This window comes from Pecten maximus, chromosome 8 (assembly GCF_902652985.1).
Source record: "Pecten maximus chromosome 8, xPecMax1.1, whole genome shotgun sequence".
NCBI classification, from domain to species: Eukaryota; Metazoa; Mollusca; class Bivalvia; order Pectinida; family Pectinidae; genus Pecten; species Pecten maximus.
The window spans coordinates 29,684,381-29,698,087 of NC_047022.1; the positions used below are offsets into that span (position 1 = coordinate 29,684,381).

The 13,707-nt window shown below is 34.5% G+C and overlaps 1 protein-coding gene across 1 annotated transcript; it reads left to right on the forward strand.

Annotated features, from left to right (window-relative positions):
- Positions 1 to 118: 118 nt before the first annotated feature.
- On the forward strand, positions 119 to 13,707 carry LOC117333712. The gene is made up of 19 exons (XM_033893134.1): positions 119 to 325; positions 963 to 1,283; positions 1,839 to 1,896; positions 2,206 to 2,461; positions 2,882 to 3,006; positions 3,467 to 3,540; positions 3,887 to 4,021; positions 4,588 to 4,767; positions 5,131 to 5,327; positions 5,611 to 5,973; positions 6,348 to 6,480; positions 6,913 to 7,115; positions 7,710 to 7,773; positions 8,243 to 8,994; positions 9,350 to 9,440; positions 10,059 to 10,240; positions 10,444 to 10,641; positions 11,758 to 11,948; positions 12,436 to 13,707. Exons 1-19 carry the CDS (start codon positions 144 to 146, stop codon positions 12,712 to 12,714), a joined length of 3,984 nt encoding a protein of 1,327 aa, XP_033749025.1. The 5' UTR covers positions 119 to 143; the 3' UTR covers positions 12,715 to 13,707.

Genomic DNA, 13,707 nt, shown 5'->3' on the forward strand with positions numbered 1-13,707 from the left:
ACCCCTTTCATCCGATCGACTTATGTGTTGATGACAATCAGGTTATACCTTGATACACTTGATATATATGTTGTTGATATAAAATCATTTATTGTTTTAACGTGAAGAGGATAAAATGTTCAGACCATAGAATTTCGGTAGCCATGGTTGAGTATGAAAACATCAGTATGTCCTGGCTTGCTGGTGACCTTGTCATAGGAAGTTCCACGCCAGTATGTACGACCGGAAGTGTCCTGCCGAATTCTGACGTCAGTGGTATCTTCGCTAAGGTAGAAACAATAGAACGATTTCAACGACAGGTGGAGCTACATGTTACACGAGCAGAGTACGTGAACTTTAAAGTTTATTTACATTTTGTATATTGAATTTTGTTAATCAGGTTAATAATATACCTAGCTAAAATTTGTGTGCCATTGTAATTTGATAATTAGACAAGAAAAAATATATTAATGTGAAATATAATTGTTGAATGCCATTTTTTGTGTGTATCCAAAGCATCAAATAATATTGCTATTTTATTGATGTAAATTATGAGACACCTTTAAAGCATTCCTTTCCCTGTCTTTGTCGTTATGAGTTGATTCATGAAAAGTTTACAGGGAAAATGCATCTCTACCGAGAGCATCGGTGATGATTTTGTCAAGTATATGGTATGTATCAATAGTAGGAGGCTACTGAAATTAGACCCTCTTTAGGATATAAAATGTATTCTATGTTTTCTTTTAAGACGACATTGATTAGCCTGCTGCAACACTTGATATTTCTGTTTCTGTCCTCTTTGACCCCCTTTAGTTCTCTACATTATCTTCGAATGTTTATTTATTTTTTAATGGCAGCAGTGTTTATATGACCCGGCAGTATGTAAAACCTTATGTCCATCAATAGATCCAGATCTTCAATTGTCACTAGTAATTTCGAAATAGTGTTTATGATAAAGCAATTAAGATATTATTCATATATAGGGCTTTGGAGCTGATTGAGGAGGCAGAAATACATGTATCTGTCAACACTGATGTCCGCCCAGCTATTAGGACACGAGAAAAACGGCACATGTCAAATGTCCTGAAGACTGTACTGAGCGACATTGACTGGAACAACACCATGGATACGATGATTCCCTTCAACAAGGACAACAACACAATACATTTGACTAAACTATCCAGCAACCCGCAGCCTATCCTAAACGTTAGTGGAGGTGATGAGGATCTGAGTTTGACTGACGAGACTGACTTCCTGTTCACTTGTTCTAACTGTGGTGGAAAAACGAAACTGAAATATAGATTGTAAGTTTTTTGTATTATAATAATAACAATGAAATATAGATTGTATATTTTTTGTATATTTATTAGTATTAAAAGTCTCATTTGAAATTTAAAAAAAAAGGAAAAAATAAACGTGATGAGGACTATAATAAGCATTGATTTACCGAAGTTATTGACGATTCCAATATTGTTATGCTGATAATTTAGTCTTGTAATGTGATTTTGCGAATCAAAATGTTCTTAACTGATCTTAACCCTCTAAAGTCTTAATTGTAGAAATCAATGCATTAAATCATAGCATAATGCTTGAAACTGTACTTTGATATATTAAAAGTGTTAAGTGGTCAACGAATGTCAAAGTAAGCAGACGCCATTTTCCCTTTGGTCTTTTTATCGTTTTATTTTATGTAAATATCCTCAAAAAGACCTATATTTTGTTCACATGTTCTACCTGTGTTAGAATATAGATTTGGTTTATATGTTGGAATTCACTTGCTGTTGTTATATTTGTATGATATAAGCAGGAAAAATTTACAACAACAGAAATATTTCTTTAATCATTTTTATATGTTACAGGCGAGTAAAAATCGACAAAGTCAATAATAACCCAGTTATAAAGGTGTTCACAACAGAGGTAATACTATTTTATTAAGTCTGTGGTATGTTGATTTTAGTATTATAAAAATAATTCAACTAAAGCATCAATTGATAACATGGCTATAGCATTGTTATTGTGAATACTTAATTTGCTTACACAATTCAATTATCATTGTATAACTTAACATTGTAATTAGCTCTTGGAATACAATACAGTTTATTCATCTATCATGAACACCGTATTGAAATCATAGTTTACAATATATAGTATCGATATTTTATCTATTGGTTTAAAACATTACATGTTTAGACACGGTATGTATATTTCTCCAATGCGTACCATTAGGTTGAAGGGGAGTTCAGTGGCCAATACAACTTCCATGCGTCAGGCAAAACCAACATGACTTTGAGCTACGACGGGCCTCTATGGGATACAGAGCCCACCATCTACCTTAAGGTGCCCATAGCAACATTTTCCCGACTTCCGGCTGTAGAGGTTATCGTTAAAGCCAATACTGAGGCTTTCCTTGCTGTAAACATGACAACGTTAAAGCCGTTCCAAATCGCCCATAATTTAACAACCGAGGGGACGTTTTTATACAGTAAGTGTATAGATATATTTTAACTAAAAACATGTAAACAGGTGCGTGAATTGATAAATAATGGTCATTAAGTTTAATGAATAAGTATGCTGTAAACGTTGGTATTTTGGTACAATTAGAGATAAGTGCATGGCCAGATCTTAATAGATTAGCGTTATTATGAACTGACGTACGGACAGTACTTGCCTTAGAAAACAATATTCGGAAATTGATGTCAGCATGAAATGAGCTCAATACCGCTTAAATGTATCTTTACTGCATATTGGTAAAATACATACATATTTTAAGATTGTACCAAAGGCACATGAATAACAAATATAAATGAAAGTTTATTCCTAGGTAAAGTTTATGCAAACTATTGAATTCTAACTTCATACCTTCTACAGCGAGTTTCTAAATATATTTATTTCTGATACCAAGCTGATGAAGTAAAAGATGGCGAGTCCACAGGCGCCATGTCGTTTCCTGATTGGACAACACTGGGTACAACTTCAGTATTGGAAACTAACGAGATGTTCAGCTTCCACGCGATAATCACACACAAGGTAAGTTTCAAAAGGATTAAATAATTTGTAACGATAGACAGAAAAGCTAAAAAAAATTAAGATACCGTCTGCTTACATATGTAGGTAGAGAAATACGTCTAGCGTTTGATATTCTCTTTGGTGTCCTGACATATTACAACCTCAAACAACTGGGGGTATCAGTTTAAAAAGTGTTAAAATGTATTGATGAATCAATGACAGCTGTATCTAAAATTGGTTTTGTTTAATTTTAGAAGCTGCACGTGTGTATCTCGATTTAATGGAATTTTATTGATTTGATGATCTTCGCGCTTTTTCTATATTTTGAATTCTAAAGTATTTTCAGTGTGCGCTGACGGAGAGGAGTTTCGATATCCTCTTACGTCTGCACACTTCTCTGTGTCAGAGGTACATGCAGCTTTTTTAATACACGATATGAATACCAGTATATTTATATAATCACAATGTATTTGTCATTAAGATTCACCTGAAACCATATATCGGATGGTCTCTAAGAGATATTACGATGGATTTTGGCGCTCCATATGAAATACAGTAAGGAACGACGATTTACTTTCTTTATACCTTTCAATTACCCGTATATTAACAACCATTTGTTGATTCAGAAAATTGCATGCCCTCGTTGTTTTCCAAATTTAAATTGTTCTGGTTGATTCGCAGATAAATCATGTTTCTTTTCCTTACAGCTAGCTATCACACGTAGTAATTAAAATAGCAAAACAAAACAAAACTAGGTATCACACGTTATGATTCTCAAAATGACAGGTGCTTTGTAATGTACACGTGTAACCATTAATCTTTATTGTTATTTAAGATCATTTAAGACCTATTGAACTCCTTATATAAATCTCATGGTATTATCAGATCGTTTTTATTTCAGACTGAGTCAACACTTAGAGACTGACTCGAATGTGGAAGATACAACCTACTGTACGAGCAGTGTGTCCGAGATAACTGGCTCATGGAAACACACAGCAAACAGACTTGACGTGGTAGCGTTCGACATCAACATTTGGTACTTTCATACGATTACTACTACGTAAAACGTAAAACAGCTTTTAACTGTCACCTCGGGTTTTTAAACTATTTTCCAAATAGCATTTAACTCCTCGAACATCGAACATGAAACATTGAATATCGTTCTAATCTAAAAAGTCTACTGTTTTCGATACATCAGCAACGATTAAGTATTGAACTTGCAGTGTTATAATTCCGGAAGTTTATTTTTATTCTATTGATGATATGTGTGTATCGTCTGAATATATAGCATGAACTGTGTGTTATATATAATGTATGTTTTAGATGAAAAGCTGTAACTCTAGGATAGGACAATAGGACAATGCTGCTAATGATAATTTATGATAAAATACTTACATATAACAAGATCCAGATAATCAGTATACACATAAAACGTACACTATGTTAAGTTTTAGCATATTGAAAGTCAAATCTTCTAAACAAAGAAGACACGCGTACCTCCCTTACTAGGGCTTTGTAATCATAATTTCAAATATTTACTTTAACAAATGCCTAGAGCGAACTCGTGTTGTTCGTTGTAAATGTATATCTATTATTTTACAGGAATGTTCTTTTGGAAAACGAACAGAAAGCTAACACGTCGATATGTAAAGCAGAGATAGCAAGGACATGTAGAGCCAACTGCAAGGATCCTGTTATTAATAAATTTAGTGGATTGACTATGGAAAGTGTATGTGGTGACCCTGAGGTGCCGATTTACAGGCACAGCAGTAACTTTGACAGGTGAGAGTATATGTACTGTACAGTTATAGTACGTAAATGTTATATAAAGCAAATTATTTATATCATGCTTTACCCCTTTGTTCTTCCATTTGTTACGGATAGATAGCTCTCATTTTCACAAGAACTCGTTAACTTAAGCTTGGCTTTATTTTCATATCGCTTACGTTTAGGAAGGAAATAGATTAATGATGGATGCATTAGCACTGAAGGGAAAGTGGGGCGAGACATAAGAAGTAACTCCGCGTTTGAATTACAGTATCTTTAATGTTATCAAATAACAAAAATGCATGTAATTATAACATCTTCTTGAACTAGGTACATTTTATTATGTTATTTGCGAAACAAGTTTCTGTTTAATTACAGTCTTAAAGAGCTATTTGGAAACCTTATAACCTTTCCGGACTCAGACTCACATGCTGACTGGTGTGGACAGCCAGGGGTATCGTGTACTCGTTGTGATGAAAAAGGAAGCTCGATTTGTGCAAATCGGCTTCTATCGGCGCAAATGGCAGCCACCACCACTCGATTGGCTAAATTCGTCAAGTCAGAATGGCCAGATCGTGAGTTGTTTGATTAAAACATGCTTTATTTTCGAAACAGGCAACTGCATGAAAATGCATGAGGGGCAAGTTCATCATGAGAGTTAGTTAAAATAGAAATTTAATTCCAATCAGTAAGAATTGTTTTTATTTAGGAATTAGTTTAAATAGCATGTTGAAGGAATGGCAGCATTTTATCTAATTTGATTTAACTATTATAACTGTTTCTGGTTACAGTGTCAAACTAAATTGATAATTTGCGTGAAACAATAATCCACCCAATAAATTAATATTGATGTTTTAGGTAGCTTAATCTTAAAAGAAGGATGGAGCGAACCGACATCTCGGTATCCGAACGGCAAATATGGTGACAGTTCATTGTATTATGAAGGTCGTGCAGCAAAAGTAGGCGTTAGTACACAAACTAATTCGTCTGATCAAAGCTTCATGATCGACGAAAGGTCAGATGTCGTTTACCGTTTACTTGAACTAACTTCATGTGCCGGGTTTACTTTCTACGAGATGACGTCAGACACAGATAAGAGCATTATCAGTACTTGTTTAAAGAAACCTGCGGCACGGAAGAGGAGAAAAAGGAGAGAGGCATCACGAGAGGAGCTGGACGACGCCGAAAAGCAACAGTTTCTCGATAAATTAACCAATCTAGGTAGGTAGAAAATTTGTACAATATATTGCAATGCTCGCGAAATAAAACGCGAACAATCGTAAGTTTAATTTAGATTGGTATATAAGGAATGATAAAATCCTAGATTGTAGATAAAACCCCATTAGTTTTTATAGTATAATTAATGATTGGTACTGATACAGGACATATAACTGCGAACTTATTCATTTAAACAAAACACATTGTTCCACGAGAACGTTTAGACATGGTATGTATATTTCTCCAATACGTACCATTAGGTTGAAGGGGAGTTCAGTGGCCAGTACAACTTCCATGAGTCAGGCAAAACCGACATGACTTTGAGCTACGACGGGCCTCTATGGGATATAAGAAATAATTTTACTTTTGGTTTGTAGTGTTAAAATCTACGCCGACACCTCCTTCACATTTTAATACAAATTCTGCCTATCCTAAGGATGTCACTGCCATTGATATCCTTAGTCCTGTTGACGAGCCCTTCTCGGTGGATAATAACGCACAAATGAAAAGGTACCAAAATGTGTTACATTGTTAACTCTTAATGTACATATGCAGTGGTAATCTTATTTAGCGGTTATCGATTATTGCTGTTAAATACACTCCGCTAAATTATGATAATAATTATAATTCCATTCCATGTATCTTCTTTCAACGTTTAGCACTCATTGTGCTAATTTATCATCACTTGAATCTATTCAAATGCAGTTATTTTCTAAAAATCCGGGGGGATTTTTTAATTATATTACGTCTTCGTCTCTATATTTAAATATCGTTGGGAAAGAGTGTTGTTCAATGGAACGCATAATTAAAATCGAAATCACAAAACGTCATGTAGTATCTAAATAGGCACAAGTTACAGATATATATATTAAAGTTGATATTTAGTTTTTATATGTATATTTGAAATCCGTAATCAGTAAGTCTCTGTTGTGGGTTTGTAAGGATGATGCAATATCCTCCTCTTGACGTTACCTTTGAACCGGAGGGTCCGGCAGACTCGTCATGTGGTACAACCACGAGACGATGTAAGGATTGTGCGACGTACGACGAAGTCGAAGACCCGTGGGACTGGTGCCTTACACGGACTATGACCCCTAGGATGGCCCTTCGACTTCGACGCCTTTCCATTCTCAGTAAAATTCAGCGTAAGTTGTATGTTTTATCCATACTATAATATAAAGCGTTAAACCAAAAACGATGGAAACAAAAGCGGGTCGTCTATCTAAATGTTTACAAAATCAATCAAATATTTGACAGATGTACGTGCTATGCGGGTATCTCGAGACCATGTTGTAAAGATATTAAATGCAATCTTAATAATATTGAGAATATGTATTTGATATAAATATAACACTAGAAATATCAAAAGCTCAGTGGCCGGTATTATATATAAAATAATAACATTACCAATAGAACAATCAAGAGAACAACGTTTTTTTAATACTATTATTATATATATAGGTACAGTATATACTTTTCAACAAAAAAAAACAGACTACTAGATTTAATGTTTAGCCTTCGCCATTTACTGCTCAGCTTCGTATTCCTCATCTTCCATCCAATTCAGTATATGTACATTGCGATGCTTCGCATGGTAAGGCGACTTTATTTAACTAATATTCAAACATATCAATGATGACCTTAACTAGAAATGCACCGCTTGCATATTGCATAATATCTATTTTAATTTTTATTTAAATGATTTCGTTTTGTGATGCGTTTCATTTATTGTTTTGTAGTGGCTGTTATAGTACCACATGAACGAGATGATGCCGATGTTGTTATATACAGGAACGTCGGCAGGTAAAATACTCATTTCATTTTGCATTGCAAACCTAATTGCATGCCTTCAAATACTCAAGACGAAGTGTACGAATTATGATTAAGTATGGACCTGATAACGTGAAAACAAAGCGATGTTAATATCCTTTTATTTGTTATGAATTAATTTCTATTTGTTCTATTTCAATATGGAATGGATTTTCAAAAAGAAAATTCCTGTTCTGTAATTAATGATATTATATATGATAGGTTAACTTTATTTAAATCAACGAATATCTTTTATTGATTAATGCCGTTAAACTTTTTCATCATGATTTTTATAATGTTGATAGCATCTTGGTAAGTTGCTGATATTATGAGTATTAAAAGTTCATTTAACAGGAAACATATAAACATATATATATATATTATGAAAGCAACATTTCTGGTTGTGATATTAAGATGTATAAGTTCGATACTAACAATTTTCAAATATTTTTTTATATGACAGAGCTTTGCGATTGAAATCGACAATTCCAACTGTCTCACAAACATATCTCGCTAACTTAGCGATTTCAGCGGGATTTGACTATATCTGTCTGTCTGGGACCTCTGGTGTTGACGTATTTGTACGGGATCAGGCTGGGTATATGGCCACTCTAGAAGTCTATCCTCGTGTCAGTATGTTACATGTCAATCCAGCTACACCTGAACTAAACGATTATACACCCATATATGTAAAGGCTGTATCTGCTGAGACCATTCCAGGCATAATTGATGGGATCAACGAAAAGCTACACTTGTCTGACAATTACATGGTCTCAGATTTCAAACCTCTCGGAAAACGTTACTTCCGGATGGACGTACGGTTATTAGAATGCATTGAAGAGGTCACTAGTGATTTAAATGGCAAACTTCACATTTTAGCGAGCTATAAAACGTACTCTATGAATGACGAAAACATTGAGGAACGACACGAAGAGGAGAAGATATTTTACACTCGAGGCCAAGCCTTACAAATATCGGGATATGAAGTCAATGACGTTACATACTTTGACCTTGCGGCTATTGCGTCTTCGCTCATCAAGAGGTGCGTCCCTGCTCTCAGTCTTAAGCAGATGGCACTCGGTATTGGCTGTCACGCTAAATTTGTGTATGTCGATGTGAGGGAGAAGAAAGCCGACGTGTCCGTCAATTTCTGGAATGTGGATAATGAGCAACTTTACAAAGTCGTCAAAGATTTGGTAGAAATTCATGAAAAGGGTAAACTATATAATTATGTTTTATAATCCAACAATAAAATTCTACTAATAATACATTATCAATCTGATATATTTTGATTTATGAATATGTAAGAAGTTTTGTATAAAAACAAACATTGAATTATCATGGTAATAAGGTTATTTCAAAACTTAACTATATTCGCTTCAACTTGTGTAGACCCTTAAGAAGGAAGATATATAAAAAAAAAACATGTTTTATCGCAACTGTTATGACGCTTCAAAACATATAATTCAAAAGGAATGTCAATCATCTAAACGAGTTACATTGCAATCATTGCAGCAACTGAATATCATGGGATGCAATAAATAAGAATTCCCCCTTTCTCTTAACACAGGAGGAGTCCTTGTGCAAAGCAAAAATACCGGCACCAAGTGCGCCGAACATCCTTTGGGGAAGGACGCATTCTACATCAAATATGGCGACAGGTATACAGATATACAAAGTAATGGTCTCGCGGTGAATTACGAAAAACAAGGGGGAATGCTTTTTGTCCCTCGAACAACATGTAAACCGTATAGTAATAACAAGAGCGATGGTAAACAGTGCAAGAAACAGTCAATCGTTTTACATTACAATCGTTTACTACATTGTTAATGGGCAACAACAGTGGAATATGTAACTTATTTAAATTGTATTTTTTTCCTCTGAAAAAACTAACCACTAAAAGATTGAAAATCTCCACGAGAAATAGATGTAGAGCGTGATATTTTGTTACAAAAATAATACTTTCCATTTATTACTAAAGATAAAAGTGACTGCGACACAATGTTTTAGCCCCGAAAATACGTCTGAAAGCAGCAACGTTGATGGTGTAGGCTCGTGTGTTGCTTTATTATGGGTATATTTAAATCTTCATATACCAAACTCTACGTATCCTGGGGGGGGGGGGGGGGGGGGGGGGGGGTGAAATCTAAGGTAAAAGTCGTTTTTGAATAAACTTATTTTATGACTTATGATAATTCGAATCTTTTGTCAACACTATTATTATATTGAAAGAAAAGGGGTTAACGTTTGTTACATTATTTTTCATTCCCTTTTCCTAGTGACTGTAATCCGGCGGGTTATTATGCCAACTTCTGTGCTGACACTAAATCACTTAGAAAAGACCTGTCCTCGAGCCTTGCGTCACATCTCTGGTCTGGTGCTCAGGGACTTTCAAAACCGGAGCTAAACAGACAAACAAACGATTGTTTAGTCAATAACTGTGGAGGGTGTATCGGCAAAGGTAAATAAAATTTAGTAGGAGTCTGTTATGTAATATTTTCTGGACATCAACTTTCTTACTAATTTCATTGCATTTACCGCATAATATATCCTGCTGACCAATTCCGTTGCCTGGACTTACTCGGTATTCGTTTGAAGGGAAACATGTGTCTGCTATTTATAGCTTATATTCTCATTCCATTTTGTATTTGCAATTCACAATAGGGGATGTCTGGAACAGGAAGCTACGGGCGTGCCATGGACTTCTGAAAATGATCGTTGATGCCACCGCCTCCCCTTTTCCAAACATGAAGGACAATGCGGCATTCTTTAACACCGAAAACCACGACTCAAAGATCCATTCCCTGGCCTGCCACGACCACAGTGTCTGTGTTGAAAATCTTCCGCTCTTCTCTAACTTCAGTAAGTAAAAGATTAAAATATTTTTAAGACAAGCGATATATATATGTATATCTATTAAGTGCCTCAGATTATGGTATGTGATAGTCACCTTGGGAAACAATTTGCTTAATATTCAACATTAGTATGTTCAATAAAATGTACAAACATGACAGAACTTTCTTTTAAGTAAGACTTTGATATTTGATATTCTGCATAAAATGTAAGAAAATGTGTGTCATTCTTAGTCTGATATTTGTACTGATAAGCAAAGAATTGCAGGCATTTTTCTTTTATATTTAAACACTTGTTATGGTTTTTCGCTAAGTAATGCAATATGTCTCGAACATGGACAGACGTATTGTACTATCCTAACTATTCTGTTTAACCAAATAGGTGTCACCTTTTGACTACTTATTTCTCATTGGTGTGAAAACTTTCCCCTCCTCTCCGATGTCAAGTTTAGCCTGTATAGCATGCATCTATAGTTACATATTTTAACTATTTATGTACTTATCACTATAGGCGGACCCTCGTTTTTTCAGTCACCATTGCTCAGTTGAATGTTAGATTTCTCAAATTTTGATGTTGGCAATTATATGCAGAAGATATACCTTCTTCTGTATTCAAATCATGTTGGTTGCACCCAGATATAATGTTGGTAATGATTCATTTGTCAATCAAAAAACTTAATGATTTAACAATATTTCAGTTGCATTAAATATTCTGCTTTTTTTATCACATTTTGGTGACTTGTGTACTCAGATTTAGGTATTTATTTGCTTACTTTTACGTCAATGTTTTAATCGTCGTCAAGCGTTACATATTTGTTTCACACGTGATAATACACTTTGTTAATCCTGAGAATAAGAACATTGAGGGAATAATTCTAGTGAAACATTGTATGCTACAATCATACGACGTATGTTTTAAAATATTTAAGAGAATCTATCTCATTTTTCGTTGAGACAATATGTTTACTACTAACTTACGTACATTGTTTTTAACTTATATTGTAACTCATGTACTGTTTACGTTTATATGGTTAATTCCATTCCGAGCTTACATGCCAGTCTATAGGATGTACACGTTTGTGATTGAATACATTGTATAATGAATTGCATTATTCATGTTTTTCAGTTACGACGGTGAACGAGAAATACCGTCCGTTTGATGATAAAAATATAGAAGAGATGCTGTTTGGTCCGGGTGATAACCCTTCACCGGTACTCGATATGTTAGAACAGGAGATGGCGTATCGGGTCAAAGGTCATATCCGGGTTTATATAGAAACCATAGATGATTTGTCTGCTTTGGAACAGGTTTTGAAGGTAATGGATATTTTAAACAAGTGTTCATTGCAAATGGCATATAATCTCTATACCGGAATTTTGATCTGATCAAACTGATATCGCAATTAACAAACGTGTTTTTGCATTATGACAAGTATTCGCAATGTATTCGATACTTTTGGAACAAAGACGTATTAACAAATGTAGAATAACATCACATCAACAATGTGATATTATCTAAAGTGAATGGTTGTCGCAGAATGCAAGATGTGAAAAAATAATATTCGAACAAACGAATATCTGAAAACTTAAGACTGGCTATTTTTTATCGACGAATGTTTCATATTTTTTTCCAATAATGCCCGTTTTCAGCTCGCTTTTATATACTGCATTTACTTCCAACGTTTATGTAAAGGTTTAGATTATTTTGCGTTGTTCCCTTATAATCTTAATACAGGTAGGAAATATCAGACCAATTAGTTTGTAGATAAATGTGTATAATAGACCAATGGATGTTTTGTTTTAGATTCTAATGGTGTACAACAAGAATGTTACAGACGTCTCCATTGAGATTACAGATGAGACTTTGCGAGATTTCACAAGTAGTAGAGTCCAAAAGAAACTTGACAAATGGAGTAGTTCTGTGTGCCCGTATCTCAGTCGACAAGTCATCGCTCCTTACACCATCTCTCTAATACCGGAAGTTCGAACGCGCCGCAGTATAGAACTCAGTAAGAACCGGAACAAAAGGAAAGCACAGATGAGGAACTGGGAACTGGAATGGGCATCTAATATAAGTCTGTAACAGAACTTTAAACCGATGTTAATAAACTTTCGTAAAGTTAAATAAAGTTATATTTCATCGTCGGAATGACGAGGTACTATTGAAATGAAAATGTAGATAAGCATAATTTTGAAATATAAAGGTATATACACAACGAAATCACCGCTTCTAAACATTTTTCAACGAAAAAAAAAATCGATAATTCAAATCTCTATGTTCCAGTAGTATATTTTAAACCTGCAATAAATTATAGATAACAATGGAATAAAGTTAAAACATAATCTTAACATGAGACGATATATATTCCCAGAATGAATGTAATTTCATATACTGGTGTATTACAGATGGAATAATTATCGGGGCTGAGTCACCTCGCATATGTCATTAAAGCCATACTTCAAATCATCATACTTGGATTTTCTATATTTCGATAGACTTACATGTCTTTAGAAGCTTTGTATGTGCTACATTTAGAAACAAGTTATATCAGTGTATATTAAATAACCTCTCTTGGCCTAATATAAGCTACAGGGGTATATGTGTGGAGGGAAACCAAAGTGCCTGGCGTAAAACATCTACGTAGACGGGATGCTGACCCAATACTTGTTTTTCTAAAATCCAATCAGGGACTCAAACTCCAGTCATCCTGGTAAAATTCTAGAGGGCTATCTGTCTATTGAAAACTACTGCTGATTTTATGTTTTATTACTATTAATATTAATGAGTGATTTTAATGTTTTCGGCACTACTCTAGAGTACAGGTAATCATGCTAAACATTGTTCTTACATACTCACTAGGCATATTTATATCACGACAAGGGGGATAACTCAAACAGTCTTGTTCGCCAGATTAATTTTCGAACAACATACGTTACTGCACATCATCCTTGAAATTACAAGGGAATTACATATATTAAATTAGACGAATACATATGTAATGTTACCTGGGATCAACGGATAGCCATACTACATGTATAAATAAACCAGACATTGTGAATAAATAAAAAGTTAACC

Excerpts from the sequence above, each read along its gene's own strand:
- LOC117333712 (XM_033893134.1), top strand. The coding sequence starts at position 144 with ATGGTTGAGTATGAAAACATCAGTATGTCCTGGCTTGCTGGTGACCTT. Across the intron at positions 1,897-2,205 it reads TAAAGGTGTTCACAACAGAG|GTTGAAGGGGAGTTCAGTGG; the intron begins GTAATACTATTT and ends GCGTACCATTAG. Across the intron at positions 10,642-11,757 it reads TCCGCTCTTCTCTAACTTCA|TTACGACGGTGAACGAGAAA; the intron begins GTAAGTAAAAGA and ends CATGTTTTTCAG.